The sequence below is a fragment of the Protopterus annectens genome, chromosome 12.part0 (genome assembly GCF_019279795.1).
Source record: "Protopterus annectens isolate FY-2018-M chromosome 12.part0, PAN1.0, whole genome shotgun sequence".
Taxonomy (NCBI): Eukaryota; Metazoa; Chordata; order Ceratodontiformes; family Protopteridae; genus Protopterus; species Protopterus annectens.
In genome coordinates, this window is record NC_056746.1 from 935,898,504 (window position 1) to 935,913,676 (window position 15,173).

The 15,173-nt window shown below is 40.1% G+C and overlaps 1 protein-coding gene across 2 annotated transcripts in view; it reads right to left on the reverse strand.

Moving 5' to 3' along the window:
- The window catches only part of DEDD (death effector domain containing), a 724,306-nt gene that overhangs the window by 191,443 nt on the left and 517,690 nt on the right, over positions 1-15,173 (reverse strand). For both annotated transcript variants that reach the window (XM_044089969.1, XM_044089968.1), the window contains one exon: positions 5,468-5,572. In XM_044089969.1, the coding sequence (XP_043945904.1) occupies positions 5,468-5,572 (105 nt within the window). The remainder of the gene's footprint in view (positions 1-5,467; positions 5,573-15,173) is intronic.

The window sequence follows — 15,173 nt, forward strand, 5'->3', positions numbered from 1 at the left end:
GAGAAAGAATAACCTCTAACCAGTAGTTTTTTATCAAAAGAGCAGATCAGAAAGGTAATAACTAGCCTGAGCCAGCAAAGACCATTCCCAATGCCTGAAGCGGCAAACGAGATCCGCTAGGCATCTTGGAATAGGATGTAGCCTCGAGCCAGTGGAAGTTCTCGAGCTTTAGTATGCAGCCGAGTTGGAGCCAAAGATCTGCTTCGAACTCAACCACCAAGAATGAAGGTGAGATAGGACCAACATAACATCATATTTTATTTCAACAAACTGGAATGTCATGTTTCCATTGAAACAACGGTTTCACCCAAGATATGGTTTCAGAAAAAGAAAATTCTAGCATGGGATAAGCAGAACAAATGTTCCTTCAGAATCAGCTTTTGAGCATAAAAAAAAAGAAGCTGTTCCCTTACAATAATTTTCCTGTTCATCAAACTGGGAATCTTCAAAAAATAAAAAAATATTTTTCTTTTAACAGTAAATCCAGAATGAGAAGGAACAAGACTCTGAACTAAAACATGAGCTATTGTCAAATAAGTCATCCCTGCCTAAAGTAAGAGAGACAGGAGACGATTAATGTTTAACCTTCCATTTCTTTTTAACAGGAATCTTCACAGAAGCAGAAAGACTCCTTTCAGGGAATCACAGCAAGGAATAGGCATCTCAGTTCTGTTAGACACAGAAGCATCCCCCCCCCCCACACACACACAAGTGGTTCTCCTATGTCTGCCCTGGTTGCTGGAATTTACTTTAGCTGCCTCCTGCTGAGGCCTGCAGTGCGTCTGTTTGCATACACATGCTTGTGTGTTGGGGGGAAAAAAACATATGTGCCACTGGCTCCTTCCACACAGAGGTGTGCTGCAGAGGTTGAAATTTCACACCACCCATCATGAGGGTCTTACCTTGCTTTTCCACATTTTTCAGTAGCTCATGCACCTCCTTCCAAAAGGTATGGAAACCAGAAATCTGAGTACAGTAAAGAGGCCCTTTCAGATGCCCAAAGTCCACCAGCCTAAGTAACAAATGCCCACAAATGATTATGCCACACCCAGCAGCTGTCTCTGTAGCACTACTGCACTGTACGGTAAATGCACCAAGAGGCTGCTCGTGTACAGGAAGGTGAAATGAAACTGAAGTTTACCTTTCAAAGGCCTATAAGACAGCTCCTGTTTCATGGTGCATTTAGTGTGAGAGTTCCCTCTCAAATTACACCATATCAGTTGGAGAATTCAGCACCCATGCTGGTAATGTGCCGTACACATAAACCCACTTCCTTCTTTTTTTCAGGGCTTCATCTCTCATAGATTGACAGCTAAGCTCTGCAAGGGGGGGGGGGGCAGTGTTTATTTATTTATTTATTTTTTTAAGGACTGCTGCCCAAATTAAGGTATCAGTCATAGGAGTCTCTGCCCAAACAGCCCATTCTCTAACAGGCTGGAACAAGTAGTAGGCCATTTTACTGACAGGAGCCAAGTTTTGCCAAGCAGCTGAGTTAGTATCCTTTAGGATGCCCACCAGAGGAGGGATCATCTGGGAAGACTGCTGGGTGTACAGCAAGGCCTTTAGAACCCTCCTCTTTGGGGAAGGTATAGGACTGGTGAACAGTTTACTCATATTTGGCTCTTCATGGGAGAAAGTCCAAGGGGTTTGCGCCCCCCCACAAGTGACTCAGGACAGCGTTACATATGTTTTGTTTTTCTAAGGACCTTATCGAACTTCTTATGTTGGGGGAGGCATAAGCAGAATATTTTTAAAGGGGACTTGCAAGAGACAGCAACCTGAAATTGTACAGTCACTTCCTCATTCTGGACAGAGAACCCAGATACAGGTACTAGTGCCAGCATCATGGGTAAATCATACATCACTAGAGAGTATTATGGCACTGTAAAGATGTCTGAGTCTATCCCAGGAAATGTGAAGTCGGAGTCTCCGACGGCATTTTGTAAGCAAAACTAGCTCCAAATAATTCCTCTGCAAACTCCGACCGACGTCTTAAGAGTGCGTCGGTTGAAGGAAGCACAGGTGGAACAGGCCGAGACGTCGTGGTCTGGGCCTAGGCAAGGTAAGCAGTAAGAGTGAAAATCCTTATGAGGTATTTGTTTCCCACAAGTTAAGCAATTATTAATTTTATCTGACATCAGCTGAGGCAAGAAAGAGTACCCAACGGGGTACTTAGCTTTTGAAGTCTTCGGTTTTAGCTGAATTACAGGAGCTGGCCGACCGGCACTTGCGAACTGCTTCTGCTTCGGGCACCATGCGGCAAGAAAGACTGAGGAAGATGGCGTTGGCTGACGCTTTTATACCCCGGGCACTCTGACGTCGGGGAAGGGGCGACATCAGCCGACGCCAGACCCAGACTTTGGAATCCGGCCGACCGAAGGGCTGCCTGAGGCAGGACAACCCATATGTGATGACTGCAGATGCATCCTTGAAGGGCATCAGGTGGCACTAAACTGAGTATCCGGCATCAGTGCCAAGACACAAAGCAGTAAATATTTTCTAACAGACATGAGTGTTAACCAGTAACCTGGAGGCCAATATATAACAAAACATCTGAAAACACCAGCAAAGGGTCCAATGGAACAGGAGATACGTGATGACAGGAAAGGGTCATGATGGGTTGCCAACTGGCTCACTGACAGAACTCACACTGTGAAAGTAGCAGACTCCAAATCCGACTTCAGACCAGTGACAAGTGAAATACCACAGGGTTCAGTCCTAGGTCCTCTCCTGTTTGGTATCTACTTCTCTGAAGTACAGGCTAACACAGGAGGTCTTTGGTTAATGAAGTTCGCAGATGACTGCAAACTAGGAGCCATAACCGAAACTCCTAACGATGTGGACATCCTACAAAAGGGCCTCACTGAGACAGATGCCTGGCGTCAAAGCCATGCCTCAAGCTCAATGCCAAAAAGTGCATTGTCATCCCCTTTGGTAAAAACTCTGTACCCATGAACTACAACATAGGCGGTAGTATACTCAACACCGAAAGTGTGATAAGAGATCCTGGGACACAGGTGGACAGTAGTCTCTCCTTTGATAATCACATCGCCACAGCAGTCAGGAAATCCTTCTACGTGGCACACCTCATCACAAAATGTTTCTCATCCAGAAAAAAAAGAGGTCATTGTTCCTCTCTACTCATCACTCATTAGACCCATTATAGAGTACAACGCCCCTTTTGGTATGTACCTCACAAGACATCTACAACAACTGAAAAGGCCGCAGAAATACCTCACAAAGAGGATTACCGGCTTCAAACAGATGCCCTATGCAGACCGTCTCAAAAAACTCCAGCTTTACTCCGTCGTATATCACCTACTCAGAGGTGATCTCTGCCTAACGTACAAAGCTATGTCAAACCCAGAGCTGTTGGACATGCTCCACTTAAAGAAATCTCAATCCCTCCGAGCTACACACTCTAGGGACCTAAACCTTGTCACCACAATAAACAGAACATGCCGGAGGGATAGATTCCTGGCCCAGAGACTTCCCATACTCTGGAATACACTACCTATCTATATCAAACAAAGCTCCTCATTAGCACTCTTCAAGAAAAATCTTGATGATTGGATGGGAAATAGGAAATTCACCCCGGGGATCACCTCTGTGGCTCTGCTCGACAGTGGCACAGGAAAATAATTTTCTTGGGTGGCAAAAGCCAGGGTACCTTTTTGGCTGGGCTTGCATAGGCCCCAGGGCTGATAGCCTAGTACCTACCTATGAACCTATGAAAGCATTCCTATGAGTTCTGGTAGTGAAATGGTAGGAGTGGGACTCCTGTTCACCGACGCTGGCCTCTGCCAGCCCATCACAGTCACTGGTGGGATATGTACAGAATGGGGTTGAGAGCCATGGAAGCATCCCTGTCTTGAGAATTCACAGCTGTGGCCAGTAATTTTACAGCACATGCTATCAGTTGTTTTTTCCAGTAATTTTTGTAACAGTTTTTTCCCCATTGTAGACTGATGTTCTGGACAGAACTAACATATAATACAAAGACAATGCCTCCTGACAAATTTAGTATGGAAGGGACAGGAAGGAGCTCCCAATTGGGGGTGGAGGTGGAGGATGACGTTCTGGGCATATTTAGGAATCTAGAAGAAGCAGAAGAACAGACAGACAGCAAACCTGGATTAGGCTAGGCAGACAAACGTCACAGTAAGATAAAGCTTGAAAAGCTGCTTTCTCTTTTTTTAGAGTAGCCTAGTTGAAGACCCTGCAAAAAACACCTTCAGACAATATGGGTTCACCCAAGCAATACAAACACTTGTATGTGCATGTCAGTAAGAGGATTATCATCAGACACAAGGACATTAATGAAATGAATGCTTAGACATTTTGGAATGGGAAAAAGTTGCCTAGGCCAGAAAAACAGGACAAAGTGAAAGGAAAAACTGTCTATAATATCTGAAAGAAAAAAAAAAAGACAGAAACTGTCAAGTAAAACAAACACAAAAAGTTTTTGACTTACGGGGAAAAAAAGAAAATAATTTAGGCACGTTATGTACAAGCATCCTGGGGAGTTTACTGAGGTGCGACAAAGATCCAAGAGATGGAGGGTTCTTAGCAGCTGGGAAAGCTGTAATGTACAGCAGTCCTAACTCCCGTGGCATTACTCCTGATTATCTCAAAGGATGACGTGCTGTTGTCAGATGACATGATCCAAAGCAACTACCATCCTACACAGCAGCAGAGGCAGGGAGCCAGAACAAGAAAGAACTCTAAGAGAGGGAGAGATACCAGCTACATATTCAAAGTTCACAGAGACTACCGCTCCAAGGAGGTATCAAATGCAAGAAAAGAAAAATGTCATAATATAGCAGCTGTATGTCACAGCAAGACATTTCTCTAATAATGTGCAGTGTGTGTTTGGGTGCAGAGAGGAGTCATTCAAAAACACAGAAAAGGTGGAGATCAAAAGGCAACAGGAGATCAAGTTAGCTAGTATATAATAAGTTGCAGTCACTTAGTACTCCACAGTGGTTTAGATCCAGCGCCAACATACCACTAAGACACGACTCCAGGAACAGCATGGATTAAGCACCTGTCTTAATGCTGGACTCCAGGTGGCCTAAAACAGATGACATCAAATTATGCCCTATTCTCCTGAAATGCTGGTTTAGCATTGCTCCAGTTTCAGAATAATTGCTTCAATAAGGTACTGTTTACAGCATTACAATGTTACAGAGAGCAAAACTTTGCCCTAAGCAGTCATCAGCATGCGCTCAAAAAACAGTAATAAAAAAAGCACACATTTGACAGCAGAATGTATCTGCAAAAACATCAGACTCAGCGACAGAGCAATATTTTAGGTTAACATCTTGGCAATCTTGTAGACTTCTCTGAACTGCAGCATAAAAGGTAACTATAAACAATAAAATCATTTTATCCAGTAAATCAAGCAATCTCTTTAACAACTGCAAGCCATTATAAAATTGTAGAAAATAAACTATATTGAAATTACCTGGGTTTTGAGTGCTGACAACCCCACTGCTAATTGTATGAGATCTTGGGGTGACGTATCGGACCGACGTCTCTTCTAAATATTTATCCACCAGATCAGGACTTACTGAAAAGGGAAGCAATAAAGAGATGGTCAGTCACATTCAATTACAAAGTTAATACAGCATATATTAAGTACTGACCCTAGCAGGCCCCAGCATCTCCAGTAGTTATAAAGGCAGCAGAAACAAAGCAAAGCTTGTCCACCACAGAGAGGTTTAAAACTACTTAATACTAAAAATCAACACAAATAAGCAAAATAAAAACACAGTAAAATGTGAAGTCAACTTAAAGTAACTGGATGAGCGCTTTTGGCAAGAATGCCTTCACCAGATCCTGTCATACTAAACTTAGCTCATGAAATTTAAACAGAGGCTTAGCCAAAGTCTTCTTCTTCAGCCTCTACCCTTTCGATAAAGGTTTTAAAGGGAACATTCCATTTAGTCTAGGCAGTTTATCAGCCTGCAACTCAGCAGTCTAGTGAGTTTCCACAGTCTCAGTCAAACTGCAGACAGCCCCCATTCTCATATCTTCAGTCAATGCTTCAAGCACCATAAACATTTATGGCGCTTGAAGCACGGACTGAAGATAAGACAAGAGAATGGGGGGATCGATGCAGTTTGATGTTACATAAGATCCAATGTTATAACTGTTCAGTTAAAAGTAGGGAATAAACTGGCTTTTATTATTATTATTTTTTAAATATGGAATGCAAGTAAAGTTCATTCTGTCAGCTCCTCTTGTAAGTTAACACCCTCAAAAACACTCATAGAATATTAAGATGGACAGTGGAGGGAGGGTACCAACAGCCGTCAAATTACACTGCTGCCACTAATGTACTGAAGCTATGCAAATTCACTAGCGAGGTCCAGAATTCTACATTAATGGAGTTTCATCACCCCACTAATTAACATACTTTTTCTGTTCAGCAGTACTATTTCCTACACAAATCAAAGTCACTAAACACAAAATTTGTTACGTACGTAATGGAATTACATCTGTGACATCCCCACACTGGGCCAGTAATCAAGGAGTCTGAATCCTCACCACTGACAATGGAGAAGGATGTGCACTTGGGAGTACAAAGGATACACTCAGTATTTCCAGATGCAGCTCTTCACACCAAGTTAAATTTCCTTGAAGAGCACACAGGGAACACACTCAGCCCATCTGTCTCCCTCCAGATCCCTAGTAAGACTCCCCAGTGGTACAGCTGTAGGGTTAGGTCCTCAGCCGATTGTCCAAGCCAAGTCCACCAGCACCCTCTCAGTGAACCCAGTGCTTCATTCCCCTGCCCCAAGTAACTGACACATACTCTGAGATTTAATTTTAACACACACTTCGGAAAGGCTGGCACAGATTACCCACTCTAGCAGCTTTGTCCAGACTATTAGGTAGACTCACTGCCACCAGTCAGTTACTATAAGGCTCTTAAAAGGGTATCCAATTATGCTGAGTGAAGTAGATATTAAAACAAATGGTGATGTTGACCAAACCGCAAGGCTTTCAGGAGTGGCCAGAGTTATCATCAAATAAATATTGTGCAAATACTATCAAAGCTTAAATATTTTCTAAAAAGGACCAGCAACAGTGAAACGTTTAAATATGTTTAATAATAAATAAGAAAAGAACAAGAAAATACTAAATATATATTTACAATAAATCACAGAGTTCAAATTACAGGAATTACTGAAAACAACACTGATGGACAGAATCATACAAATAAAGAAAAACAATCTCTAATCTAAGCTTCACTATATTCCTGAAATGTAGGAGAATTACTACTCCCTAATAACTTACTTGATAGAGTAAGACACAATGCAATACAGGAGCAGTCTTTCTAGTTAGGTTCCCCAAAACAGAATACTCAATCTTCAGAGATTACTCCCTGTAAAATATAATATCCAAGATGACATGCAGAATGACCTCATCTGGTCACATGACTCTAGGTTCTCACAGTATCCCCTTTTGAAGTACGAGACAGGACTTTAGCAGACTACTACAATACACATTTATATCTTTTATGGTAATGCCTAGGAGCCAGAAACATTTACAAAACTTACCCCCCCCTTTTTTTTTACAAAAGCAAACAGATAATGACTGCTCCCAGACCTACTGTCTCCGATCCTATTCAGCACTGTGGGATGCCATGTTAATGGTTTAACAGCTCATTTACATTTCCCTTATTTTTCATAAAGTAAGCTAACTGGTTAACCTCTGCTCTTCCAGCAGGACCCACTGTTGATACATTTTTTTAACACTAGCAACTTTACAAACACATTTTGATTTTCAAATGCCATACGGTTCTAATACATTTGTAACATAAGCATCTGTACAAATCAGTTTGATATTCAAATGTCATACAATTCTTCTACAATTGTAACAATCATTTGTAAAAATCAGTTTGATATTCAAATGCTATACAGTTCTAATACATTCGTAACACAAACATCTTGTATAAATCACTGATATTCAAAGGACTTGCCATTCTTTACAGAACTCCAGATTTGACCAAGTTACAGCCGCACATATATCATCCTTGAATGTTTAAGTTGGCTGCAGATGAGACTTGTCATAGTTTATGGTTATCCCCAGAAGACAGCAAGTCTGTAGAACCTGGTCTCCTGCCTATATGAGTTGATGCCTTGTTGGAGCAGAAGTGAGCCAGTCATCTAGATATGGAAACACTCAGAATCCTTGCAGTCTCAGGTCAGCTGCTATGCACTTGGTAAGCACCCTGGGGGCTGTAGTAAGTCCAAAGGGCAGCACTCTGAACTGATAATGATCAGCTCCCCACCGAAAGCCTAAGTACCTTCTGGATCAACTGTTCATTTTTTTATGATAGCATGCATCCTGAAGGTCTACACAGTACATCCAGTCGTCTTTGCCCAGAAATGGGGAGAATGGACTCAACCATGACCATCTGAAACATGGTTCTTCAAACTGTCTTGTTTAGTTTGGTGAGATCCAGAATTGGTCTCCAGTCCCCTGTTTTCTTTGGCACCAAAAAGAACCTTGAGTAAGTTCCTGATTCTGTTCTGTCGGGACCTCTTGGATGACTCTTTTTCTAGCAACTTTTTTACTTGAATTGTTGCTTGTTCCTTCTGAGTGGGTGGAACATCGGGGATTTTTCTTGAGATTGCAGGTGAAAGGGAAAAGGGTATTATATAACCTCTGGAAATAATCTTCTGCACTGAAGTATCTTTTGTTACATCTAGCCAGGCTCTCTGGTGCAGTAATAATCATCCTCCGACTGTCTCCAGAGGTGGACAATTGGGCCTCCATTCAGGAGTGCTGGTAGGGTTTATCAAAGAACAATTTTCTGGAACCCAAGTTCTGCAGGCCACTTCTGCCATGCGGGAGTCTTCATCCATTAGAGTTCCTTCCTCTACCTCTGGGGGAACCTCCTTCACATGTGTCTTGAAAAGGACCCTGAAACTTCTTGAACCACATTTTCAACCGCCACATTGTAATAGAGTAAGTTTTTAAGTGAGGAATACAAAAAAAAACACACTTATCTGAAGAACGCTCAAGAGAGATGGAAGACCACATCTTTTGCTTGAAACGGCAAACAATATCTGAGGTAACTGGAGTTGGTGCATTGTGGGTAAAGGAGAAGCTCGACAGTTTTTGGTTGCCATGAGCTTTAGCAATGGCTGAGTCGGATCCGAGGGACTGGATGCGAACCCATCAGTTGAGAACAGAACGAAAATTGACAACACCAGATCAGTTTTTGTATGATCTTTTTTTTTTTAAGTCTCTTGCCGTATATTCTTAGCTGCCATAACAGAATCCGTTTTTAACCCATACTTCTAAATAACTCATTTTATCGTGTCCCCATAAATATGGGGATCGCTGAACCAATTCAGGTATGGGTACATAGTTTACAGCTATAGCCTTTGTTTTATCTCCATTAATTTTATATCCTGAAAAGACTTAAAATTTGTCTCAGAATGTTCCATAACACTGATGTTCTTTTCTGGTTTTATCAGGTACAAAATACTGCCTGCAAATAAAGTCACCTTTTCTTGATGACCATACCAATTACATCCTTGAATTTCTGAGTTCCTTATTTTCTTTGCCAGTGGATGCAAACATAATGTAAACAGCAAAGAAGAAAGAGAACACCCCTGCCTGGTTCCTTTGCTCAGACATAACTTATCGGAGAGGAACCCTCCCACTTTAACTTTTGCCTCCAATCCCTTATATATCCTCCTAATTAACCTTATTATTGTACCAGGGAATGCAAATGCTTCCACTACCCTACTCAAAATCCCAGCTTATTCTGTCAAATGCTTTCACAGCATCAAGACCCACCAACAGCAGCAGTATTTTCTTACACTGTGCTTCACTCCAGATCATCGCTGTTCTATTAATACAGTTCACTGTCTACTTCCCCTCCACAAAACCACACTTTTCCATATCTATCAATTTTGGCATCACCTTACCCATTATAAACATAAACACTTTCATTGTTTAAAATTGAAATCCGCCTACATGAATCTGGGTCTGATAGGTCTTTACCATCTTTGAGTATTACAGCCACATCTTTCTTCCAGGATGTTAGCGTTTTCCCCTCATTTAAAAATACTGTTAAATAAATCCTTCAAAATATCTTACCACTTTCTTCCCTAATAGCTTCCAAACTTCCACAGGAATACCATCTATTCCTGAATACTTTCCTGCAGATTGATAATATGTCACCATTTTCATCTCATCTCCTCCCATCTTAACTGTTGAGTCTCACCTACCTCTAACCTTGACATACTCATACTTCATTAAATATTTCCATTTCTGCTTTTTCTTAACTTCCAAATTTCTCTGCTTTATACAATTTTTTCATGAAATTTTTGAAATATCTCCAATACCTCTACAATATCTCTTGTTATTTTTCTTGTTGCCTAAGTCATTATGCTAAAGTTTTTGTGTTCTGGAGTTACCATCAAAAAAAGTAAAAACAGTTCCTTAACAGAAAACTTTCTAAACTCATGCATATTATCCAGATATTCCCTTAACTCTGCAGTTGCACCTCTTCTTATGTGAGATTTCCCTTATTCAGCAATCCTTTAACCTTTGTCAAACCCACTAAATAATTCTTGCTGCTTCTTAACCATCTCTCTTTTTACTTTACCTCTGGCCTATTTTTAAACTCCACTTCTCATTATCCCAGTCACTAGCTACAGCTTCTGAAGAAATGTCTATCCTCCCTAATAACATTCAAATACCTTCCACTACCCATTCCTTAAATTCCCCTTTTTTAACGGGAAGGTAGGGAAGAGTCAATGTCTCACTTTTACTTCATTATCCTGCATTTTTACCTTAGTTATTATTGGAGCATGGTCTGAAATAGTTATTGGATGTGTGTCAAAGCTTTCAATTAAATGTACATTTTCCTGTGAAAAAATAACTTCTGTCTTATCTAATCCAGTTACTGAACCTTGGGGAATAATATGCAAATTCTTTCAGAGTTTCTACTACTGAATTCATGTCTTCCCTACCAAATATTTTTATAAATTTCTTCTGAAATATACTTATCTTTTGCTATATTTTCCCTTCTAGGTCCCCCAGTTACATTCTGACTGTTGCAAATCAAGTTCCAGTCTCCACCTATAAGTAATATCCCTTCCTGAAAGCTGATTATTTCACCCCAATTTTTCTGAAGCACCATAACAGCAGTCTTATGGAGAATATAAATACGTGCCAAAGTATATTAATCCCTTGCCAGTAGCCCCTTACTACCATAAATCTACCATTAGCTTTTTTTCCATCTTCTATTACTACTGGAGCTCCTCTAGCAATTAGTTCAAGTACTCCTTTTCCTTTGTCCATTATACTTTGCTGAATATCCACTGTGAAATTCTTTCCTCATCAAATTCATATGCTCACTTCTTTCCGAACGTGTCTCCTGTATTCCCACCATTATTATACAGGACAGGTTTTTAAAACTTCTATTTCTAGGTTTTGTGTTACATGTACCCGCTAATGTTTGGCAAACTGAGTGATCCTTTTTACAGTTGTTTCTTGTCATCTCTATTTGAACTCAAGTCACATTTTACAAACAAACAATCCCCAGAACACCCCAAAACATATTAACTTAAAACAAACATGGAAAATATGTACATCTTCAAATAATGAAGTTTAAACCTCCTGATAAGAACTGTCCCAAATGGAAAGCTGCACTCAAGCATTAATTAGCCTAAATTTAAGGGTATCCATGTTAAGATGCATGTTGCTTGTTCTCCTACTCACACAAATTGCTTTCTGTTCTTTTATTATTTTTATTCTCCTACCAGAAGTGAACAGCTTATATGTCTTTAGAAAACATTAAGTTTTGGCCTTAAAAAAGTGCACCAGCTATCTTTAAATAAAACTAAATTATACACTGTTCTAACAAATGCAGTCAATTTTTATTCATTTTATTTATTTATTTTCATTTATTTAACATTTGTTGACGAACGTCTTGACTAGGGCAGAGCCTATTTTCAGCGAAGACCCGGGGGAAAATGCTCTAGACACAAGTCTCTGGAATGTGGGAGGAAACCAGAGCATCCAGATGAAACCCACACAAATGTAAGGGAGGATATGCAGGCTCTGCACAGAAGGCACCTCAGCTGAGAATTGAACCCGAGAACCTCTTGCTGTGAGGCGACAGTGTTAACTGCTGCATCACTGTGCTGCCCTTAAGGGACCAGAAAAGCTGCTCTCTCTTATTCACTTCCAATAAATTTAGAACTTTATTTTTTAGTAAGCTGTTTGTACTTGCACCTTTTAATTTTACATTACTCTCAGTAGACAATGTCCAGAGGTCTCAAGATTTACTGCTTTCACCTGTAGTCAGATTGTTTCCAAGGAAACATAATGCACAGCTGCAGACTTCTCAACTAATACTGAATATTTATTTGCTAAAGGAAAACTATTCATTACATTCACAGGGGTCTCTTGTTTTTAAAACCTACTCGCCTACACTAAAAATTTGTTATTAGATTAAACCAAGGGCATTAATCAGACATTCACCTACATAAAAGTAAAAATAAAACATCTCAACTTGGAGAGATCATTCACCAGTGGAGTCCATAAGGTTCTGTGCTGGGACCTCTCCTGTTTGGCATCTACTTTTCTGAAGGAAAAGCAAATACCAAAGGGCTCTGGCTGACTAAGTCTGCAGAGGAATACATGCTAGGGGCATTCAGTGAACTCCCAAATTACACTGCCAACCCACAGAAAGTTTTTTCCTAAATAAATAACTGGTGCCAAAATCATGGACTGAAAGTAAATGCCAAAAAATGCATTACTGTATCCCTTGTGAAGTCATTTATCACAGGATGCTACCACATTAACAATTTGCCCAAACAGTTGACCCAGTTGTTTGGGATTTGGTGTGGACAAGGATATAACCTTTGACCAACATGTGCCCATTGTTATAAGAAAGTCATTCTATAACACACAGCTTATAAACCAGAGGGATTGCTTTTAGATCTAGGGATGTATTGGCCCCCTCTTAACTCAGCCCTCATTAGGCCAATCTTTGAATATAATGCCCCCTTTTGCATATATCTGTCTAGACATATGCCGCAAATGGAATCCCACAGATACCTTACTAAAAGGATAAAAGACCTAATCAACATATCTTACATGGACCTACTCAAAGCCTCGTCTCTATACTCATTATCCTATAGACTACTAAAACGTAACCTGCGACTTACCTACAAGGCATCCTCCAACCCAATATTGAAGGATTTACTAATCAGCAAGTCAAATGGCATCAGAAATACTCAGTCTAGGGATAAAAACTTCTTCTGCAACATCAACAGAATGGTTTGGTGGGGACAGGTATATCTCACAGAGGATACAGCTGCTCCAGAACAGACTCCCCGTCCACATAAAACAAAGTTCTGCCATGTCCATATTCAAATGAAACTTAAATCTATGGATGGAGAAACAAAAAATTTAATGTACTACTAGTGGACAGAGGAGGCTCTTAAATGCTACATCCCATGCATGTGTCCCCTTCAAATTATCTATGGATGATTATAGTTATTCTCATTTGGGGGAATATACAACTATCAACCATGGGATGGGTGAAGCCAATCACCAATCAAACGGGCTAGGTTAATTTGCACAGAACAAGAGAAATTGGCTAGGCTTAAAATGGCCCTCAATGGCAGGCAGCCTAGTACTTACCTAGGAACTCTACATAAATTATAACCGGTGCACTATTATAAACCCATCCCCACATCAGCAGCCAATATTGCAACCTAGTAACTTAAATGTGCTTTTGTCCAGCCTTTATTCTCTTTTTACATTTTAATGCCTATGTTTCATAAAACAAAGAAAAAAAAGTACTTCTTTACTTTAGTATTTCTAGCACATACAATCACTGAAAATACTTTACTATATAGCATGCAATTTACATCATGAAATGATTAATACTGCTAAGAACAGAAATTATTTTATTTACACTTACTATTTTTTCCCATTTAGCACCCTCCAAACATTAATGACATGAAGTGGGGTATATGACTTTCAGTCCCACACAAGTTTAACAAAGTCAACAAAAGTCTAATCTTTCTCAGCCACTTTTTCTTGTAAAGCCTTATTACTGATGTTGTATAGTCTCATATTTATTCACAAATTTCAGTATTACTGGTCTTCTTCCTGTTCATCTCCCAATCCCAAACTCTGGTACAAGTCTAAGGTACTCACAATTCTTCTAGTCAACTCCTGTTTTTTTTTCCTGTCTCTCAAGCATTTTCCTTTGGAACACTGGAAAAAGTTTCAATGGCAAAGTTTCTCTAGAAGCTTTATCATCAAATAACGAGAGGCGGAGTCCCCTACTGTTTAATGGCTTATGTTTTCTTGGACAAACTTTTGTATTTCCTCTTTAGCCTATACTGCATCAAAATTTTTTTTTTGATCCTTCAGGAAAAAAAAAATGATCCTGAAGATAGATGGGTACTGCAGCTTGAATCTCACACCTCCCTCTCAACACTCCCTGATTGCTGGGATAAATTTGTTTCTCTTCTGCCTGATATGCGGTGAATAATCATTTTCAACAAACACTCTACTGTCTTCAGTTTAATACTTTGCCCTTCTGCCACACTGTTGTCAGGATCAATTCTTTCTGCTGGTATGACTGCATTTTTACTAATGCACATCTTGGCTGTTTTCTCATAGCCAGCTTTGGAGCATACATACGATGTGCCCTTTCCATTAAAAAATCCTGCTGTGGAATTCCAGTTCAAATACTTACTTGCACTTTCAAAAAGTTATTTTTTTTCTGCATGCCGAGTCCTCTAACTACCATTTTTTGAAACTGCTCTTCTTGAGCAGTCTCATACTCAGCCAACCTTTTCCTTCATTTTGACCTCTGATTTTTGCAGTTTTATGAGTTCATCTGAACAGCTGTTTAAAAGATTTTTCCATTTTTTTCCAGCCTTTTGTTACTTAAGTTGCTATACTCTTTCAACATTTCATTTATTTTAATCTGCTCTGAGTACATTTGATTTATTTTCTTCCTCTAAATTACTGGAAGTCATCTCTTGTACCAAAGCTGAAGCTTGCATTATTTGCTGAAAAGGTGTAGGATTCATGAGATCAAATGAGAAAATCGATAACTGGCGTCGGAGTGATGTCCGGAATCGGAGTCGTTGGTAATGCGGTGTCTTCGG